We start from the raw sequence: 19,614 nt of genomic DNA on the forward strand, positions 1-19,614 counted from the left end.
AACTGCGGGCTTCACCGGTATTTTTTTTTGGGGGGGGGGGGGGGGAATCCCTGCGTAGCAGAACACACATTTCACAAAAGGAGGGGGGGGGAACGTGCGAGCGGTTTGGTGCACTGAATCCATGTTAGGGGATGGAGTGACAGGGAAGAAAAACCTGCAAAGGAAGGGGGATGAGGTAATTAGAACACTATTTTTATACAATATTGAAAAAATACAAATTTTTATTGTGATTTTTTTTTTGTTTTTTTTTGTTTTTTTTAATCTTTTAAACTGATATCACCACCCAGCACTTACTCTACTCCTAAGTAGCACCTACAGTAAAGGTTATAGCACAAGCAAACTGCTAGGTCAGCAGGTAAGCAAGTTAAACAGTGCCAGCAAAACGTGGCCCCTCCCTCCCCAAAGTAATGAGAAAAAACAGCGTGCTAGATAAGAGTTAAGTACACCATTACATGTTAAATAGTTAATATTACCCTTCCGACAAGCCACAAATGCTAGATAGAGAACTTCAGCACAGTCACTAGCCACAGCCCTAACATTACTGCTTTAAAATAAAAAGGGAAAAAGGAGAGGAAAAACCTTTGCTTCATGCCCGTAATTAACATAAAGGAAATTCTTTGTATATTTTTATTAAGGAAAATCATGCTAAAGCAAAGTGGTACTTTAAGAGGTTTGGGTTCCCCCCCCCCCCCCCCCAAACGGAAAAAAAAATAAAACTGATTGTGCTTTATGAATTAGAAATAGGATTGTAACCTTCCAACCCCAACGACTCAAAACTTGGTGGCATTTCTAAAGAAAAAACAAAACAAAACAAAACCAAACCCCAACAATTCTGGGAAAATGACAAATGTACCAGTCTGACATTCAAAACTCTGCCTGAGAGTTGCTCAGGGTGGGTTGATTTTTTTTCCATGCACTGTCCTGTAGGTTGCACCACAAATTCAAACGTCTTGTCCAAAGCCCTCCAAAAACCCAAAAGAATACAGCAGGTAACATTCCAGCATTAAAAATCCATCTTAGTTTGAATCTCCAATGCACAATTATCCAAATTCAAGTATACCGGCATCCCAGGTAGACATTTACTATATTAGATTTTGTAGCATCAAAACAACGAACAAAAATCTCAGCTTGCTGAAAGACACCAGGAGAAATCAAACATTTCAATTCAGAAGCATCCTGGAAAAAAACAAAACAGAACAGAGCAGATTCACTTGCTTCCTCAATTGGTGCTTTTAGGCTTTTTTTTATTCATCTCAAATTTTTCTAGATCATATTCTTTGTTAACTTTTAAGAAATTTTAATCCTGTTGTACACACACAAGCAGATGGCTAACCAAGCTGGTGAAGAAGGTGGGGGGGGGGGGGGGAAGAGAATAAAATCAGTGCCGATGGATTCGTGGACTACAGCCAATGGGCCAATCTTCGTGGATCTGAAGCTCTCAGCAAGGCTAATCCATCTGGTCAGAGGACCCTCTTAGGAGATGGAGAGTGTTTGCGAGGTGTTTAACCATACTTCAAGCAAGAGGGGAAAAAAAAAAAAAGCAAACTTGAAGCCGTTAAAGGGCAGCAGTTTCAAAACTATGACAAAGAGTTTGACTTCACATGTGCTCCAGCTAAATCAAAGCACTGTTCAGAGAGCATCGTTTGTGATTTGTGGGGTTTTTTTTTTTTTTCCTTCCGAAAAGGGAACAGCTCGTAATCCAGACCAAGAAAGTGAACAACATCCAGATGAAGGCTTTCAAAAGTCCCAAAAGCAAATATACCAGTGGTTGTCAGTCCCTACAGTTCAGAAGGGCAGGCAGGAGTCCACATATAAAAACGGACTTAAAATCCAAGTCAAAATTTTTAAGCTTCAATGCTCTGAATAGCTCCATGCATTTGTATTGTTTGTTTTTATTTTTTTTTATTATTTTTTTTTTTAAATGTGACTCCACATAAAATACGATCAGCAAGGTTGACCTGAAGGAGCACCTTTTATTCCACTGTCTGATCTACACGGTTAGTATATCATCCCCCAGATTTTATACTTTGAGAAAACGCTGTTCCACGTTAGCATCCAAGGTGGTGTCTTTGGAAACATCGATAAGAAAGCAAACATCTTTTTGCTAACTCCCTACCTACCAGGGCAGCTGTTTTAGCTGACAGTTCAGTAGCACACAAGTTCACTTGGCCAAATGGAATTTGAATGCATGCATTCGGGCTGCATATTGCTACCAAAATGGAATGTGGGAATATGCTATGCACCTCGGGTTCGAGAAATGACCAAGAAAATCAAGATCTAAAGGGTGATATATATATATCAATGCTATTATTCATAAAAACCTGTTTAGTAATAAAAAAAATTGCTTTGTTTAAATATGAATATTATAGTCTGCTTCTCATGGTTAGGAAATTAGAGTCTCTCTGAAAAGCAGGTTGCCTCTTCTACTACAACTCCATATCCTGAGCCTCATCTTCCGAGAAGTCGGACATGGAGCTCTCAGATGAGCTGTCCCCGGTGCCTTCTTCCTGTTCTTTTAGTGCTTCTTCTGTTGCATATTTCTGAATGTATTCTGTATGTGACAGAAAAGAAAAGACATATAAGCAGCATATATTCAACAGAGGATGGGTGACGACGACTAACGGCTGGTTGGGTCACATCACGTTTGAAAAGTCATATAGGTTACCATGTTTCTCAGATCAAAGGCAGCACTGTCCAACAACGCGTGAAAACAGCTGATGGAGACCTTAGAGATGTGCAAGACCCTTGAAAACAAGTACGATCACAAGGCTCCCACGTCAGCATCACGCACACTCGTAGCTGGAAACAACCTACGTCCTCCCCGGTATGGTGTATCTCACTTAACAGGATAGCATTCAATTTACTGCCAAAATAGGAGCTACCATGGTGACCTAGAGAACAAACCTAAAAAGCCATCAAGTTGTCACTATATAGCCTGACTTTAAGAAATGAAGATCCGAGAGTTTAAACCAATAGCACAGAACAACCATCACTGAAGCCAAGCTGAGAGCAAGACTACACTTCCAGACTAAACTCTGCATAAGCAGAGTTTAAGGACGGACGGACAGAGAAAGCAGAGCAGAAGACTACTGCAGGAATAGCTGCACTTTTTTTTTTTTAAAATAAAAAGCAAAAGCTCCCTTCCCCAGCCTTGAAATAAACGGGTCTGCCCCAGGCTCTGTTTTCAAAGCACAGCTCTTGCAACCTGCTTCACGTCAGACAGCAGCCGCAGGATTAGCTGAGAAGGACCCACGGGGAGGCCTCCGCGGGGCGGAGGGCCACCGCGCTGCAGGTCACCGATGGAAACCGTGTCTCACAGCGGGGTCCAAACCACACTGGCTCTAGGCACCCAGATCAACACCTTGAACCTCAGCCAGGAGCAAGCAGGAAGCTGTACGGCAAGCGGGAAAACTGGTTTACTGGGATTCCTGCAGGCAGATAAAGTAACCGCTGCCAACCGTGTGGCTTCCACAGTCACCTCCTCGCAGAGGGACAGAGCAAAAGGCGACACGAACTGGATCGGATCAGTCAGACCGAGTCTGGCAACCCCTTTCCTTCCTTCGTGGCTGCAGGAGGCTCCCGCAGTGTCCCCTCTGAGATCCGAAGAGGGGCCGGTGTCCCCAGCAGGCAGGCTACCTTGAGCAGAGAAAGTCTATTCCTTACACGCATGCAGGTGTGCAGAACGGAGCAAGGGTGGAAACTGGGCACAAAACTGGGCTAAAGAAGGGGTTGCTCGGCCTCAACTTCAAGTCTTCCTCTTATTTATCTCCTCTTTTCCACCTCACACAGAGAGCAGCTTCATAGTATGAAGAAGTGATATAACCTCAGTATGCCAACAGCAGATCCTCCACGCTGCAGGTCACGCACTTTGGGAAGGAGAGGGGTGTTGTGCTCATGCTGCCATTGGGGAATTACGGTTGCAAACTCATTATCTTTCCAGATACGAAGGTACTAAAATACAACAAAGCCTCCTCCAAACAACAGTATTAAAAAAACTGAAGAAAGAGGGAATACCACCAGCTCTTGGTCCCCAAAGATGAGCCCCTGCGCGGAAATGTGAATGTCACATCCCAGTCCCAGCCCAGCAGCCGTCCCACCTGTATGTTCTTTAATTCCTCCCAGGGAACGAGGTCCACAAGGAGCATCTCTCCTCCAGGAGCACAGATCACTGCTTTTTATTCCATACCGTATCAGCAGGTGGATGCACTGACAAAGCTGCGGGAGGATGCATCTAATGCCAGATAACCAAGTGCTACAACACAGGTTTTAAAGACTGTGCTTTGCAGAGCCTGTCTGTTCCTAAAGCTGTCCCTCTTTCCCTCCGCGCTTCCACCCTTCAGCCTAGTGGAAGGGACAATACTCTGCAAGAGATCTGCATCATCATCATCACCACGTTTTTTTTCTGCATTTCTGGAGCTGATGTAGGGACACTGAGCCTAAACGTGTTACTCCGGGCTCAGGAGTATAGTAAGGACAGAGCAACCCGAAGCCAACACTTCATGGAGGAGTTCCCAGAATGGGTCAGCTGGTGGCCTTGGCAGACCTGCTCCAGCCTGGAAAAGCTGTGAGAGCTGGCTGGAAGGTGCTTCTGAGCCCAGTGAGCTTCAGCTTCTCCACCTAATGACGCACGCAGCTTCAGTCCGACTGTTTAATATATATTATTAACCTGCTCCCTCGGACTACAGAAGCAGCTGTTCAAATCTGTTTTACAAGAACTTGTTAAGAACCGATAAAGTACTGAAGGCAGCTATGTAAACACCGGGAAGCACGGAGCGCTCAAGGTCTTGGATTGCCCTCAGGCTGCTGAAGTCCAGGTAGTACCAACAGAAAAGCACCCTTGTGCTCCACCCCCAGGTCCTGGCCACCGAGAACCCCCTTCTTGGAAGGTGCTTGCCCGTGTCACCATGAAGCCTAGGCCCTGCCTGATCATGTCTCCTGCTTGTACCGGAGAACAGGAGTTGCAGAGTCTGGAGCAGGGACCATCTGCCAAAAGAGACGGACGCTGCAAAGCGAGAAGAATTGGTGCGACAGACCTAATGGTTTAAAAATGAGAGGGACTAACTGGAGGAGGGACCCAAAATAGCAGCGTGTCTTCAGAGAATTCACATGGGAAGGTGGGTTGGCAGTAGATGACAAGCAGAGCTAAGGAGATGGGACATCAACATGACATATCTTTGTAGCGGCTACTCCCTTCCCATAGCTTTCCAAGAATTAATCTCCCTCTGGAAAAGGGGTGTTTACCCAGATAAGCTGTTACTCCTTGCACAATCCAGCAAAGGGAACCCCAAGTTCCTTTGCTGTAAGACTTTGGATGTCCTTGGATGACAAAGGCAACCCCTTACTGGGTACCTCAGAAATACATTCCCTCTACGCTTACCCCAAACCCACCTAAACAAACGCTGTAGCTGCCTCGGGAGTCCCCAAACACAGAAGCCACAAACCGGTGACCATGGCAGGACAGGAGGCCGGCAGCGCTTCTTCACTGCCTACTTCAAGTGCTCTCTGGGCCACTGGAGATTCAGACATGGAAGCCACTGTTCCTTACTGTTGGAAAAGGCCTGCTTGAGCCTAAGCTAAAACACAACTTGAAGCACTTCAAACTTAAAATGCCATCTTCTACCCAGGAAAGCTACCAAGCCCCTGGGCTGGGTTTTTCTGAAGGTTTAATCTGGGAAGGGTCAAACTTCCAGGGAGCTTCTGTGCTGAATGTTGTATTGAACTTGGATCTTCAGTCTAATAAGGAAAGAAAACGGCAACATCTAAATAATACTGACAAACTGTCTTCCACAGAAGCCTGTTCACGTCAAGAAGGGAAAGCCTTGATGCACCCATTCCTACCGGGGAAACACCGCTTTGATTCATCTGTTTTGAAACCCTGGAGCAACAAGAACAAGCTGTGGTTGTGCCCCATGGCTGGTACGTGCCTGTGAGCCATACCGGTGTTTCAAAGGACTCTAATGGAACTTCAGAGACGACAGGTGGGATGGGAGAACTGCTCCCAGAGATGTCCTCTGCTCCCAGCAAACACTCAGCCTGCCCCTCAGCACCCTTCAGCTGCTGTTACTCGCCACCGCCACCCTCCCAAAAGAAGTTTTCCTATTAGATCTACCAAAGAGAAAGAAGAGCAGCACACACGGGAGTTAAGTACCAATTCCCAACAGCTCAACGCAAGCAAACGTTGAGCCATTTTTGGGTATCTGAAGCCCACCCTCCAGTGCTCTGCCAGTGATCAGGCAAGCCATCTCACCGAGGACTGTCAGGGAGATCTTAAAGGAGCACTTGGCTCTGCGTCCACGAACTACTTCATCTACCTGAAGGCTCTAATGCTAAGAATCACAGTCTCCAGCTGTATATTGGTAATATTAATGGGCATTTACAAGTTTCACGATAAATCCTTACTTGTTTGGGTCTCATACCAAGAATCACAGGAACTACAAATCTTGGGCCACATCTCTAAGCCTACGCCCATCTCTTCACTACCACTATGTCAAACAACTGTTCTATGCGCTCATAACTAAAAAATGAAGAAAAGCAGCAATAAATTATGTATTTGCACTACTGAGTTTCCCAGAGCAGAGAAGCTGCTGCAATCCATTGCATCAATTTTAAAATGCACAAGGCTATTTTTAAAAACCCTACAAATATGAGGAATGACAGTGTTTAGCTCTATCTTATACTTGTCACGCAAGCCTGGGAAGAGACAGCAGAAGCAGGACTCTTGGGTACATGGAACATGAGACATGTTGCAAGCAGTTAAAACTCCTTCCAGATCACCTTCATGGCCTGTACCTGGCTGTCAGGGTGGAAACAAGGGAGCAGACTATCCCATTTAGCTTCCCTGAGGGACGTCCTCAGGTCTTTCTTGAAGCACCTGCTGTTGGCTAGCATCAGTTTATTTGCTTTTTTCAAGGTTGTATCTTTTTTTATTCCTGTTTTATTAAAGCATAGAGGGCAGCCAAACTGTCCCTCATGTTGGCCCTGGAGATTTTATCTGACAAACCATTTTGCCTGGAAGCTTCGTCATATGAAAAAAAGGCAGTGGACTTCAGGATACTGAGCAGGCCAGGTCTGCAGGGTAGTTCTTACGATCCTGTCATGCAGCTGTCAGAGGAGCCAAGCAAAGTGGGCTGAATAACTCGCTATTTAAATCACAGCTTTGCTTGGCCTCATTTGTAGTTCCACCCTCAAACAAAAATTGCAGCTGATGAAGAGTCATTTCACATCAGAACAAAGTGACTCGAGATTTAACCACTCCGGAGCGATGTGGCAGAGCTGATGGAAGGACTCCACCACCAAATCCCATGTCTTTCTGGGATATCTGCACTTTCCAAACAAGAGCGAGCTTTCACAATGCTCCGTTAGGAAAGCTGCTACACCACCTCACACCGGGAAGGCGATTAGATCGTGCCGCTCATGGAGGCTCTCCTTGCTGAACAGGCCCTGCAAACCTTTCTGGCAGGGCTCCCATGGACAAACAAGTCTTATGGTTATTCAGTAACCAAAAAAGAAAAAAAGAAAAAAAAAATCAGGCGGTCATGGTCTCTTAAAAACTTAGTTGAAGACCAAATCTGGGCCAAAGGCTGTAAATTTCCCACCACTGGATTAAATGCTGACTGTGTTCACTGGATCAAGGGAGAGATAAGTCCATGGCTTTGCCATAGGCTTGTCACATCAGGAAATGGTGCCCTGCTCCTGTCTGCATGCAGCTGATTCTAGGGAAGGCAGAGCACAAATTTAAGGTAAAAAATAAGAATCGTGCTTTATTTATGTTTGCGAAACTAATTCAGTTTGCATCTCACATACCGGCTTGCTAGGACAGTCCTTCTATCACCAGTCTTATCCAAAGTATTTGAGTCTCCTTACTGGGAGCCTTCCCTGATCCCAAGGAGGTACTGACTATTCCTCAGCCTTGTCTAACATGTCCTTCCAACCTTTCCAAGAGCAGACACACCAGCACCCTCACCGGCTCTGCCAGTGCTCACCTACCCTCGCCAATCACTGTTAATGTTTAGCCTGGGCTCCCCCAGCCGAGTTACACGCCCGTGACCACGTCCTGCTCACACTGATCACAGGATAAATCATTCCCTTCCTCTTTGAAGGCACCATTGACATGAACCCCATTCAGTCCTCTAGATTAAACTCCTCCAATTCTTTCCCCCTCTCCTCTTAAGACCATCTGCCCTTGTCACACCCTGCCAGACTTTAATAATTGGTCTGCAGCTTTCTTAAATGGCTGTCCCTGAATCGGGCACAGCAGTAGTAAGCCTTGGCTGAACTAGGAAGTAGCAAGGAAGGATTACTTGGCATTTACCAAAAATTCCTGCTCTGTCACGGTACAAAAGTGCTTTCTGCAACAGCATCACCAATTCCTTGATTGCTGCTCTCAGATCACTTTCCACAGAACTGCTAACAAGCCACTTTCTATCCAGTAATTGTGCAACTGGATACTCTCGTTTCAGTTTAGCACTTTTCCTTGACCCTTCTTTGGTCGCACAGCCTTTTCTTCCGAATCATTTCTCCGATCTCTCAAAATCGTGCTGAATCCTAACCCAGTTTGCTTACAGTCTTCCCTGGTTAGGGTCTGCTAATGACTTAAAAGCCCTGCCCCACCTACTGCATTCCACCAGCTCTGGTCTTCAAGCAGCAGCAGTTCATCCACCCCTTACTTCAGACTACCCCCATTTAAAATGGATGGGGACCCTGTAATGGGAAGGAATGGGCACTGACACACAAACGTGCAGCAAAAGACAGTCCTCATTCCCCCAGGGTGGAATCACAGTAACGCCGCTCATTCCGCAATATGTTATTTACACCCTTACCTTTAATTTTCTGTTTGTACTCTTCTGGTCGGTGGAGGTACATGGCTGCAGCGTCACCATTTAGAGGATCTATAGGGTTAGGATAGGCCAGCAGCTGGGGCAGGAACGATTCAAATATATTGGTGAGATCTGCAAGTGAAAGACACAGTTGTTCATGTCCACAGACCCACAGTCAGTCTGATTAATCCTCCCGCAAGCACCAGCACTGGAACAGCAGCACAGAGCTTCAAGGGCAAACGCACTGAAAATCTGGACGCAAGTTAAATTAAGGGAAACTGCATCGGGGAAAGCACATACGGGGCTGATGAGAGAGCTTCTGCTGCTGCTGGAGGTATGCTGCAGCTCCTCAGCTAACTGCACAAACTACTCGACATACCAACAGCGTAGATGCAGGTATCTGTGGGTTAAGCAAAGTGGAAGGACACAATTGTCTTGTTTCCCATTGAGGCTCAGCCCTGGCTTAAAACAAAGGAAAAAGGAAAACCAAAGCGCTGTGCTTCAGCCCTCACTGAATTCTTCTCCTACTTCTGCCTCCTTCTATTACCGTCTTTAAATGTCTTATGCTCCATGACTAAATTAACGTATCTCAAGTATAAAGCATCTTCCAAAGTGCTTTAGATGATTGTGTTAATAGAAAGAGCAACCAACAAGTCCTTCTTCCAGCTCAAAACAATTCGCAGAATGTGAAGAGATCACATTAACACCTTGGTGCCAGTTGGCATCTGTCACTAAATAATCCACAACAGGAAACATACTTCTGGTGCCGATGAGTAATTGTGGATACACGAAACCCTCTTCCCACATCCCTAAGACGACAAGTACCGCATTTCAGCTGTGGGGGTGTTTAGAAACAAGCCCTGCGTCATCATTTCTCCTTGGGGGCTTCAGAAGGACCACGCGCACCCACACAGAGGAGAGATTAAACCCCCAGTGCAGGGCTGTGCGCCAGGTTTCACTTTAGCCACTGGAGAGCTGGTGATACAGGTAGACCAGCATTCGTCATGTGGGGGTTTCTGTTGGGTTTTGTTTGTGAATACAAAAGATGTGAGCTGTCAGAAGGGAAGCCCAACGCTCCCTAAGATCCACCACGTGAGCAGTTAACCATCTCAACCTGCCTCTTACAGGAACAAGGCTGTGTGACTACTCCTGAGCCCAGCCATCGCCGAGCCTCACGGAGCTGCTAAATTCAACCAGATCTGACGGAAGGCAGGGACCTCAGAGCCCTTAACTTTCTAAAAGATTCATCAAAATGGGTGGGCAGGTAGGGGGAGAGATCTCCAAGTGCTCTCCCTGTGCAAACGGTTACTCTGGCTCTGGGCTGCAGCCACAGAAAACCAGGCTCTAACTCCCATCGCCAGCAATGATACAGCCTCGGAAGAGCTGCACAGTAGGTCCAGGCAGATCATCACCACTGCCCAACGTTACCACCTCTGCAAATCTACCAACGGGCATGCTTTCAGAACGTGCTTTCAGATCTTGCTCAAGAGGATCAAAGGAGACTCGAGGTTTTGTCAGTTCTTCCCTCCCGCATCAACACGTCTGGGACGTACAGACACTGCGCTATGCCTACTTCAGTCACCCATTCAGCATAAACCCTGCTGAGCAAGAGGAAAGGCCATGGCTTTACATACTCAGGAGCATAGGGTTCATTATAGCTGATACTGCATCACCCAACTGCAAAAAGTAATGATATCGATTGCTATGGATAGCCATCGGCTGGTCTCTGCTATACAGGGACACCACTAAGAAATTATGTGGTTTTACCCTGAAATTTCTTTCCACTATAGAACCTGTTGCCCCTTCCAATACTGGCAGAGGACAGTGACAAAGCCCTTTGGAGCGCACATGGTACCTTGACCAAGTTTGCCATGGCTGGCACGCTGAGAAGTCAGGGGCCACCAGCTGCTTCTAGGATAAGCACAACAGCAACTGGAAGACGGATCCTAATCCAAAAAGGGACCACAAAAAACAGTGAGAATGCTCTATAAGAATACTTTCTGCCATGGTAGTGGCTTGTCCTTGGTAAACCAATTAACCCTCCTAGGGACTGGGTTCAAACACTATCAGCAAGAAGTTGGGTCAAGTCTCTCCATGGAACAGGCTTAGATCAAGTATTTCTTTGTGGCTGTTAGACAACTGAACTCCCACATAGACTGAGCAAGCAGGGCCGTGGAAGGCCACCATGGCTCATGGGACACTGCAGGGATTTTTCTTTTTTGCTTTAAGAGACCTCAGTCATTTCCCCCTTCTTTCAAATCCCCAAAAGCGGCATTGGTTTAACTAGTTGAACATGTGTGGGAAGCCTAACCATAGTGCTAAGGACTTGATACTTCATTAGGGAAGGAGAGGGAATTTAGCCACGGGTTCTCATGAATTTATTGGTAGCTATTCTGGGTCTCTTCCACCTTAGTTGCTTCTTGAATTATCTGACCCATTTCCTCTGCCAGCGCAGGAGCGCTCTGGTTTAAAGGGGTGACACTCCAAACAACGCAGCTGTGCCGAGAGGCACCGGGGAGTATTATTTCCCCCTTTCCATTCCACGTTCAGAAACGGGCCACCTCCTGACTTCAGACAAGGAGGCAAAGCCCTGGAAGTGAAGAGGTGATGTAGGCACTCTAGTGTGGCTGACTTCCCAGCGAAGGGGCAGAGCGAATGCAGTCACCCCAGCGTCCTCCCTGCAGCTTCAAGGCATCCTGCAGCAAGGCAAGGGAAGTCTGCAATGACTGTCAAGCGATGCGCTTTCTAATGCCACGTTTCATCGGTTACTGTGGAAAGTGCTCTGTACAGAATACGCAACTGACACCTTCAAGTTGCCTTACACCTATCACTGACATCACAAGGAAAAACGGAGAAGATTTTTGCACGCTTGCTGATATTAATACATCGTAAGCACAGCAAACACCAAAGTTGTTTTTTTCTACCTTTGCGAGGAATAACGATGACAAAAATACAGCAGTACTCATTAGGAAACCTCTCACAGAAAGCCCTCCTATGAAGTTGTTTGGAAATAGTGCAGAAACCCCACTGTGGCCGTCTGCGAGAGCGTGCTGCAGAACAGGGAGGCTATCCACGCATGGCTTCCAAAGCAAAACCCAGATTGCCAGAGCACAAAAAACAGCACCACAGTTACACTGGAGCGATTTTCTTTTGTCCAGCCATCCCCACGATCTGCAGGTGGCATTTTAAGGGTTGGAACAGCAGCACATGCTGCACTGTGCCGGATTCTGCTGCAGACTGAACCATGCAGGTTCATCCCCAGCAGAGGGCTTGGTTTGCTAACACCGCTTTAATTCCTCCATCTCGCATCAGATCCTCCCAGGACAGAAGAGCATCCCCCTCCTCCATTACCAACACCACCTGGGTCACAGCTAAGCTGATCTCTCACAACAAAACCATGTGAAGTGCATGCCACGCAGCTACTATGTGAAGACTTCAGGCATTCTGATGAGGAGTAAAAGTTCAACAAGTTGCTATAGCAATTTCCCACCCAGGATTCACCAAGTCTGATATTTTCTTACAAATTGTGCTTGCGAGGAAGGTGAAGTAGCTTGTCTCTCTAGCAACTGCTTCAAAGCTTCAGCTTACATAGGTAAAATCAGTTTTTCATGGAAGAACGTGAAGGATTTGATGTGCACATTCCCCTGAATAGTCTTCCACAAAGCATAATTGCAACATCTGAAGAAGTTCACGTTTTTAAAATGCAGCCAACCTAGACCAGATACTCAACCGTATTCCTTTTAACAATCTCAGCTTTCCCTAAATGCTATTTTAACAGGTCTTCAACTACCAGCTAAGCTTTCTGTATCTCTAAAAAGGAGAGTTATAGCCAGACAGGACCTAATGGGAAACCCAAAACATTCTGCAGCAAGCAGTGCAGTCATTAGTTGTACTACCACCTCCCAGCCTGCAATGAAATGATGCTGCCATGACAAACAGGAACGGTTTCTGGTGCCATCTTCTGTAGAAGTGGGATCATAGCCCTGTGCACAAAGAATACCAGCTCGAATGCACGTACAAAACGTGGATGGGGTAGCTGGAACTAGGTTTCACTTTAGATACAGTCACCCCTCTCTTTCAATGCTGAATCATGGCTAGGTGCTGTCATGCAGTTGCCAGACACTGCCAAGCAATGGATTCAGCGATCCTTTGTGAGGTTTATGGAATATTTTCACATCTCTGGCATAAAACCACGTTACGAAAGTATTTTCACATGAAAATCTTATTTTTCACGTGATCTTGGCTCAGTGAGGAGTCTAAAACTTCAGTAAAAAAAAAAAACCAAAAAGAGTTGGCCTTAGATCATCCGTATCCAGCAAGCTGTGCTGTGTCAACACACCAAATAAGGATGCTCACGTGATCAGCTTTCGGGGAAATGCCAAACTCACCGTAGAGAGCTGTCCAAGTTTGATTGATTACATCTAGACATACAGTTCCTGACCTGAAACATATGGAAAGGATGGAATTAAACACAGTCACACTCAAAAATACTCTGGGGATTTAATATAATCTACCCCCTCCCTTCCCCTGCCCTGCCTCTGCCCCACTGTTTCAGATAAGCTATGATTTACTCCTGCCTTGTGGTTAATAGAGGGGCAGCCTTAACTACCTGAATCTTCATACTCCGCACAAAAATAAGTAAATTGGAGCCATTACTGAATTAGTTGGTCTGTGTGGGGCTCTGCTGGAGAGACTAAAGCATAGGTGGCTCCCCTCAACAAACCTTAACTGAAAAAAGCGTGGCAAAACATCTTATGTTTTGAAGAATTTTGGTATGGACGTGAACTTCAGCTAAAGAGGGAGCTGTGGCTTAGCTGATGCTGTTCCTTGTTTCTAGAAAGCCGGCATAATGCCAATGAGGAGGGGGACTGGCAACCTTGAATTTTCTGTAAATGAAGCATGTTGCAATACAAAGACCGCATCTGCAAGAGAGTCTGCAGCATGCAGCTCTCTAGTCTTGCCCACAGCCTGACCCGCTCCTGGACGTTAACCTGCGACAACATCTACTTCTATCAGAGCCCCCACTCTGGACTCTTAGATTGATGAAAGCATTATTTAACTCATCAGCGTATTATTGTGAAGCCAAAATACAGTTACAATTAGACAAACTCCTTAGAAAAGCCACACACTAGCGATTTACTTACGCTTCGTCAATGTTGGGATGGAAAATTTTATTCATGAATCCTGCAAAGAGACACACTGGTAAATAGCAGAAAACAGCCAAAGATTTCTTTTTTTTTTTTTTTTCCCCTCCAAGAGAAGTCTGGAATTTGCTGAACAAGGACTCATCTGACTAGTTTCAAAGAAAACCCAGCCTTAGCCATATATAGCTATGTAACCTTTAAAATACACAGGCAACATTCTGACCCTAGGGTCCTTGTCCATTCCCTCGAAATTCAGCAAAACCCTCTGCTTACAGTGCAACTGTACCACAAAGGTTTTGTGGTTCAGTATTATCTTGAAAAGAACTGCCCATCAGCACACTCGAGCAACCCACATCTGACGAAGTGTTTTTAAAAGCTGCAAGGATCTTTTGAATAAACACTAAACACAAAACTTAAGCTCAACATTTGCTTTAAGATTAATTTTTTTTTTTTTTAATGTCTTCCAACAAAGATTTTCTATGAACTTGAAGTCGCAACATTAGTCTACATTTGTAAGCCATTCAGGGGCAGAGACCGGTCCAGAGAGCTAATCCTTCAAGTTTTGCATCGATACAGCAATTAATTCATCAGCTGGTACCTCTGGTCTCCTAGAAAAGAAAACAGCTCAGATGCAAGGTCTAGAATGAGAAAGCTCATCTTGGCTTCGTCCACATTTCAGACTTCTAGATTTGATAGTGCTATCTTTGTTCTGACTTGCAAACTGAATAGTTAAAAAGAATCCTGTGGTTTCAAGACTTACAACATCACGGTAGAAGATGCCTCACACTTTAAAGACTGCATCTGATAGCAGCAGCTAGAGGTAAGCCATGTTTTCCAGCTGTCTACTTTAACCTCAAGTTCAAGACAGATGGCACCTCAAAAACACTCCCCTCTTCTCCCACAAATAGAGTTTGTAAAACAAAGATATTAAAGGAATTATAACACACGATACTCGGCACCACAGCCTGTGTAGAAGTAAAGCACATCCACCCCAAAAGCAAAGTTAAGTGTTTCAGACGATGGCTGTGAGTGGATGCAGGATCCAGCTTCCAAACTCTTCCCTTTCCTTTCAATAGGAGGAACCCAAATACCTGGGTGCGGACACGTCCCCAGCGCAGAACAGACACGGAGCAGGGATAGAAAACTGGGTTTTCCAGTTATTTCATTGCCAAATGGATCAAGTATTCCTATACACTTCTGCTGGCTTGGCCGAATCATTTGGGCTCTGCCCAGAAGGGCTGCTGCAACCCTTGTTTCTGTAAGACGTTAAGCTGCTTCCACAAATTAACGCTGATTTTTTTCAGAACTTAAAATAAAACCTTCTTTCCTCTGTTGTACCACCATCCCGCAGCCTGTAAAGCCCTACAAACACTGCCCATGTGGGAATCACACCTTTCCGCAATAAGCAGAAATCTACTTTAGCCAACAGCAACTATTTCTTCTGACAAAGGTCCGTGTTTATTAAAATGGGTAAGAAATTTAGGTCTGGGATATTGACTCAATCCATTTAAAAAGCTCCTTCCAGCACTAAAAACACACAGAAGTTTTCTCTTTAGAGCAGTCACCGTTTACCGTTCGGCAAACTCCCTACCTTCACCACCTTCATCCAGCCACTCCAGGCGAGACATTGCAGTAGTGCTGATGTACCATCTCTGCCCAAACAAGGAGCGATTGCGATTTGAGCGACAGCATGGTTCCCATCTGGGGTAAGAGCTGACATATGGATTTAACTCCCTTTCTTTCCATGTATTATGACACAAATATAATTTCGTGTTTACTTGTACTGCTCGGATTTTGCATAAATACAACGCAAGGCTGAAACGATGCCCGAAGCCAGAACGGTCTCTAAAAGAACTGAGAACCGCATAAACAACTCCACACTAACAAGTGTCTTTCAGGAATAACTTGCCATGATTTAGCTTGAAAAACTGAAGCAGACTTAAAAAGGGGAAGCTGTAGTTCCATCAAATATTTACGTTATGGCAGCTCTCACAAGTTTAAATCAGGTCACAGATCCATTATGCCGGCACTGGAGAGCTACAGCGAGCACCGATCCCGATTCTAAATCCTGTCTCTCTCTTGGGGGGGGGGGGGGGGGGCAAAAAAAAGTTAAGTTTCCAATAAAACAGAATAGAAGAGAGGATGGGGGAAGACATCAGGTAACACGGTAGTGTGTAGACCTGCTGAACAGGATGCCCGCTCAAGCAGCTCCTGTGCTAGAGATCTGTAATTCTTCTCTGTCATCTTTGCGTTCACCCAGGCAAGGAACAATCCCTTCTTTCACACTGTCCTTGGTCTCAAGCCTTGCAAATGAAACAGTTGTTCTTCAAGAAAGGACACAAACACTCTCCCCGCACTCCTCGCTTCCTAGGTTGTTGCTGCATCTTCTTGCAACTCTTCAAGGTCCCCGCAGTCTCATTCTCCTACAGACACAAACTGCCCAGGCCAAGAGCAGCTCTGTTCATATCTTTCCTTCTCCTGACCCAGAAATAAGCTCAAACTATTATCTCCTCCTTTATTTGAAATGTAAAGTCACCTGCAGTGATAAAGCACTAACGTTGCTCCAATAATACTGACTTGCTCTGTATTTATTTTTACAAATACAAAAGACAAAGCAAGCATAAACATCCATGTAAAAATGAAATTCAAAGAGGAAGCCAGGAGTAAAAAAACTCCCAAGCCAGCATATACACTGGGGCAGGTTTACTGCCATAGCCTTGAACACAGCGCACCCCAATTAATACACCGCACAGAACTACAGGTGAGCACTCCACAAAGAGCCAAGGGACAGGCTCTTGATTTTGGGTCCTCACCATGGGCTGGAGCATGAAGCTGAGGTCACAGCCTGAGCAGTCGCCATTCTGTGTGCTGGACTGGCTGTAAACACTTAATTTAACATTTTAAAACAGTATTCACACTGAACCCTGGCAAAGCCAACACTTCGGAGGAATCTGAGCAGCAGAGTGGCTGCAGTCCACCCTTGCCATACAGAGACACCAAGGTCCAGGCTTGCTTTTGAAGGTAAAGCAGGACTGCATAAAATCTGCATGGACAAAAAGCCTTTGGGTGGTAACAGAAAAAAACCTGTACATCCACAAAGGAGTTACACAACAGAAAGAGACACATCTGTTTCGATACTGGAAGACGCTGAGACCAATATGCAGATGCTGACCTTCAAAAACGCTGGTATTTCAGCAATAGCCCTGGAGTAATCACTCCTTGGGTTGACAAAAATCTTTGAAGAGAAGCGCATTTTTAAATTAAAAATCAGCTAACTGAAAGGCTGTCAATCTTTCTTGATGCTGCGAACACAGGAACATTCATAAAGCTCCAGCAGCTGGACCTATTCCAGTAAGAAATGAAGTTCTCTCACCGCGCTCACGCGCCAACCGTGGATGGGTCTGAACATCCAGGGCACTGACTCGCAGTTGGGTCAGATCGGTCACTCGGAGGATCGGGCCCTGTGGCTGGGCGATAGCTGAACATTGCTCTCCAGGTGAGCAAAACCGCAGCAGAGAATCAGGGAGGAATTTCAGACTTACGTTGATGTCAACGTCTCTCTTGAACGACTGCAGACTAAAGCTCCCAGGAAATGGCTAGAAGGCACTGCCAGAACCAACGCGCTGTCGCGAGCTGCTCTGCCAGCAACTTCTCCTCCAAGAGGCAGAGCCCAAATACCTGGATAACTTGGGGAACGCTGAGGACTCCCAAGGCACCTCTCGTTGCCCTGTGGAGCCATTAGGCAGAAAGCTCCTGCAAGAGGTTATTCTGCATCAATGGCTCCCCTATCACTATGCCTATAGGGCTGGACCGTGATTTAGAAAGGGTCCCCTACCTTGGTACAGCCCTCATCTACTAGTCAGGCAGAACGGATGCAAAACTTGGAGATAAGAGGGACCAGAAACCTGGGCTGGAGACTGCCGCCTCGCTCTTACCACAGCTCTAGCTGCACAATGCTGGCCCGCGGCAGCAGAAAGCTTTCTGTATCCCTTGGTGCTTCTCCTCCAAGTCAGGAACCGGCTGCAATCCAACAAGCGGCGCTTCAAAAGGTGGCCCGTTGCTTATCTGAGCTCAAAGTACAGCCAGCTTAGCTGGTAGGCTAGGTGAGAGGTCCCCAAAAGAGACTTTTTTCCTGCAGCACAGCTCTTCAAAGTGATGCTAGTGCTGCTAGCCCTGCTGAAGCACACGGGAAGGAGGAAAAGCAGCGTGCCAGCAAACACAGCACATCCCAGCCTCCCGGCTTCGCGTCTTCTTGCTCAGCGGGGAGTCAGCTGCACGGCCCGACCACGCCAGCGATAACTGTAAGAGGACTTCCCACTGGCTCTGGGGAACGTGCCAGAGCGGAGCTAGTTTATATCCACTTACCCACCCCAAACTCACCACTGCTTGCCCACGTGTCGGCTCTCTTTGCTCATAAAATAAGGCCAGCTGGACACTTTTCTACCTGAACAACTGTGACAGCAGATTCATATCCCTGTACCACTGTGGTGCCAAACAAACGGCTGACAGGACAAGTGTATGTAACCGCTCTTGACTTTTCAGTGCGGCAAGACTGACAAGCCTCAAAGATTTACTTTTAATGAGATTAAGGCCAAGTCAGGAAACCGTTCAGACTGCCTGGCTGGTGAGGTGGGAAGGTGGTTACAGTCTCTGACGCAGGATGCAGTGAGTTTTAAATACCACACCAAGTCAACGTGGCTTGGGTGACCACCCAAGGCTTGGGGCAGAAGCACGCAAAAGAGCTTATGTACAGCACAGAGAGGTCAAGAGCAGTGTTTTTCCTCTGCTTTTTTAAACCACTGGACAACCTGCCTAATGGAAAAAGATCTCCCAAGTGCTCGTGCAGTGTTGCCAAACAGCCAGATAAGATTAGTCTAAATTTAATGTTTATTACTTCTTCCTCCCCAAACACCCAAAAGCCTGCAAGGGAACATGCATTTGTTTTTTTATTTTTAAAAAACACATTGCACTCATTTCAAGGACTACCTTCTTGTGTAACTGATCACGAGCCCGCCATGCACCACAGGTTGAGAAACCGTGGTAGGAGGTGGGGGAGAGGGCACAAGAGCAAGACCTCTTCCTCAGTCCTCAACTTTGTACCTATTCCCCTCTGCAGACTTGGACAGCTGGTTTAGCGCACGGCTGTTCCCCATTTGAAGGGCAGAGGATCAGCCCACCTCGAAGGTGCGTACCTTGTCCAGCACTCTCAGGTCAATAAGCTCCCACTGGCAAAGGCAAGGATTTCTTTTTTATGAAATTTGGAGGTTAGGAGCCCATTCAGAGCACTAACTACAGAGTCAAATGTAACACAGTGCACTCAGCGTGGAGGCATTCACTGCACGGTGGTGGCGTGAGGTGCTGTGTAACGTCAGCTTGCTAACAGCAGAAGCAGAACAGTTTATACTACCATACTCAAATTCTAGTAGCTTTTCAAAACAATACCATCAATAATTCTGCAGCAGCTTCATGAGGGAAAGATCAGGACAGAAAAATATGGCTGTACCTGATGGAAAATAGCGGCAGAGCTATAAACACTGGACCTCCTGCTCAGAGCGAATCGCTGAGCGGTCCTCCTTGGAAGCGGAAAAGCAGTATCCACAAGCTTACAGACTGGTGCTAGGAGCAGCAATCTCTGGAAAAACATGCAGAACTAG

The 19,614-nt window shown here is 46.1% G+C and overlaps 1 protein-coding gene across 1 annotated transcript in view; it reads right to left on the reverse strand.

Moving 5' to 3' along the window:
- Positions 1-203: 203 nt before the first annotated feature.
- UBE2H (ubiquitin conjugating enzyme E2 H) overlaps positions 204-19,614 on the reverse strand; it is a 53,846-nt gene continuing 34,435 nt past the window's right edge. Inside the window, exons 4-7 of the mRNA XM_076342987.1 lie at positions 13,961-14,000; positions 13,205-13,257; positions 8,820-8,948; positions 204-2,551 (exon numbers count right to left, since the gene is read on the reverse strand). Coding sequence (XP_076199102.1) covers positions 2,427-2,551; positions 8,820-8,948; positions 13,205-13,257; positions 13,961-14,000 — 347 coding nt within the window. The 3' untranslated portion in view covers positions 204-2,426. The remainder of the gene's footprint in view (positions 2,552-8,819; positions 8,949-13,204; positions 13,258-13,960; positions 14,001-19,614) is intronic.

This window comes from Aptenodytes patagonicus, chromosome 1 (genome assembly GCF_965638725.1).
Source record: "Aptenodytes patagonicus chromosome 1, bAptPat1.pri.cur, whole genome shotgun sequence".
NCBI classification, from domain to species: domain Eukaryota; kingdom Metazoa; phylum Chordata; class Aves; order Sphenisciformes; family Spheniscidae; genus Aptenodytes; species Aptenodytes patagonicus.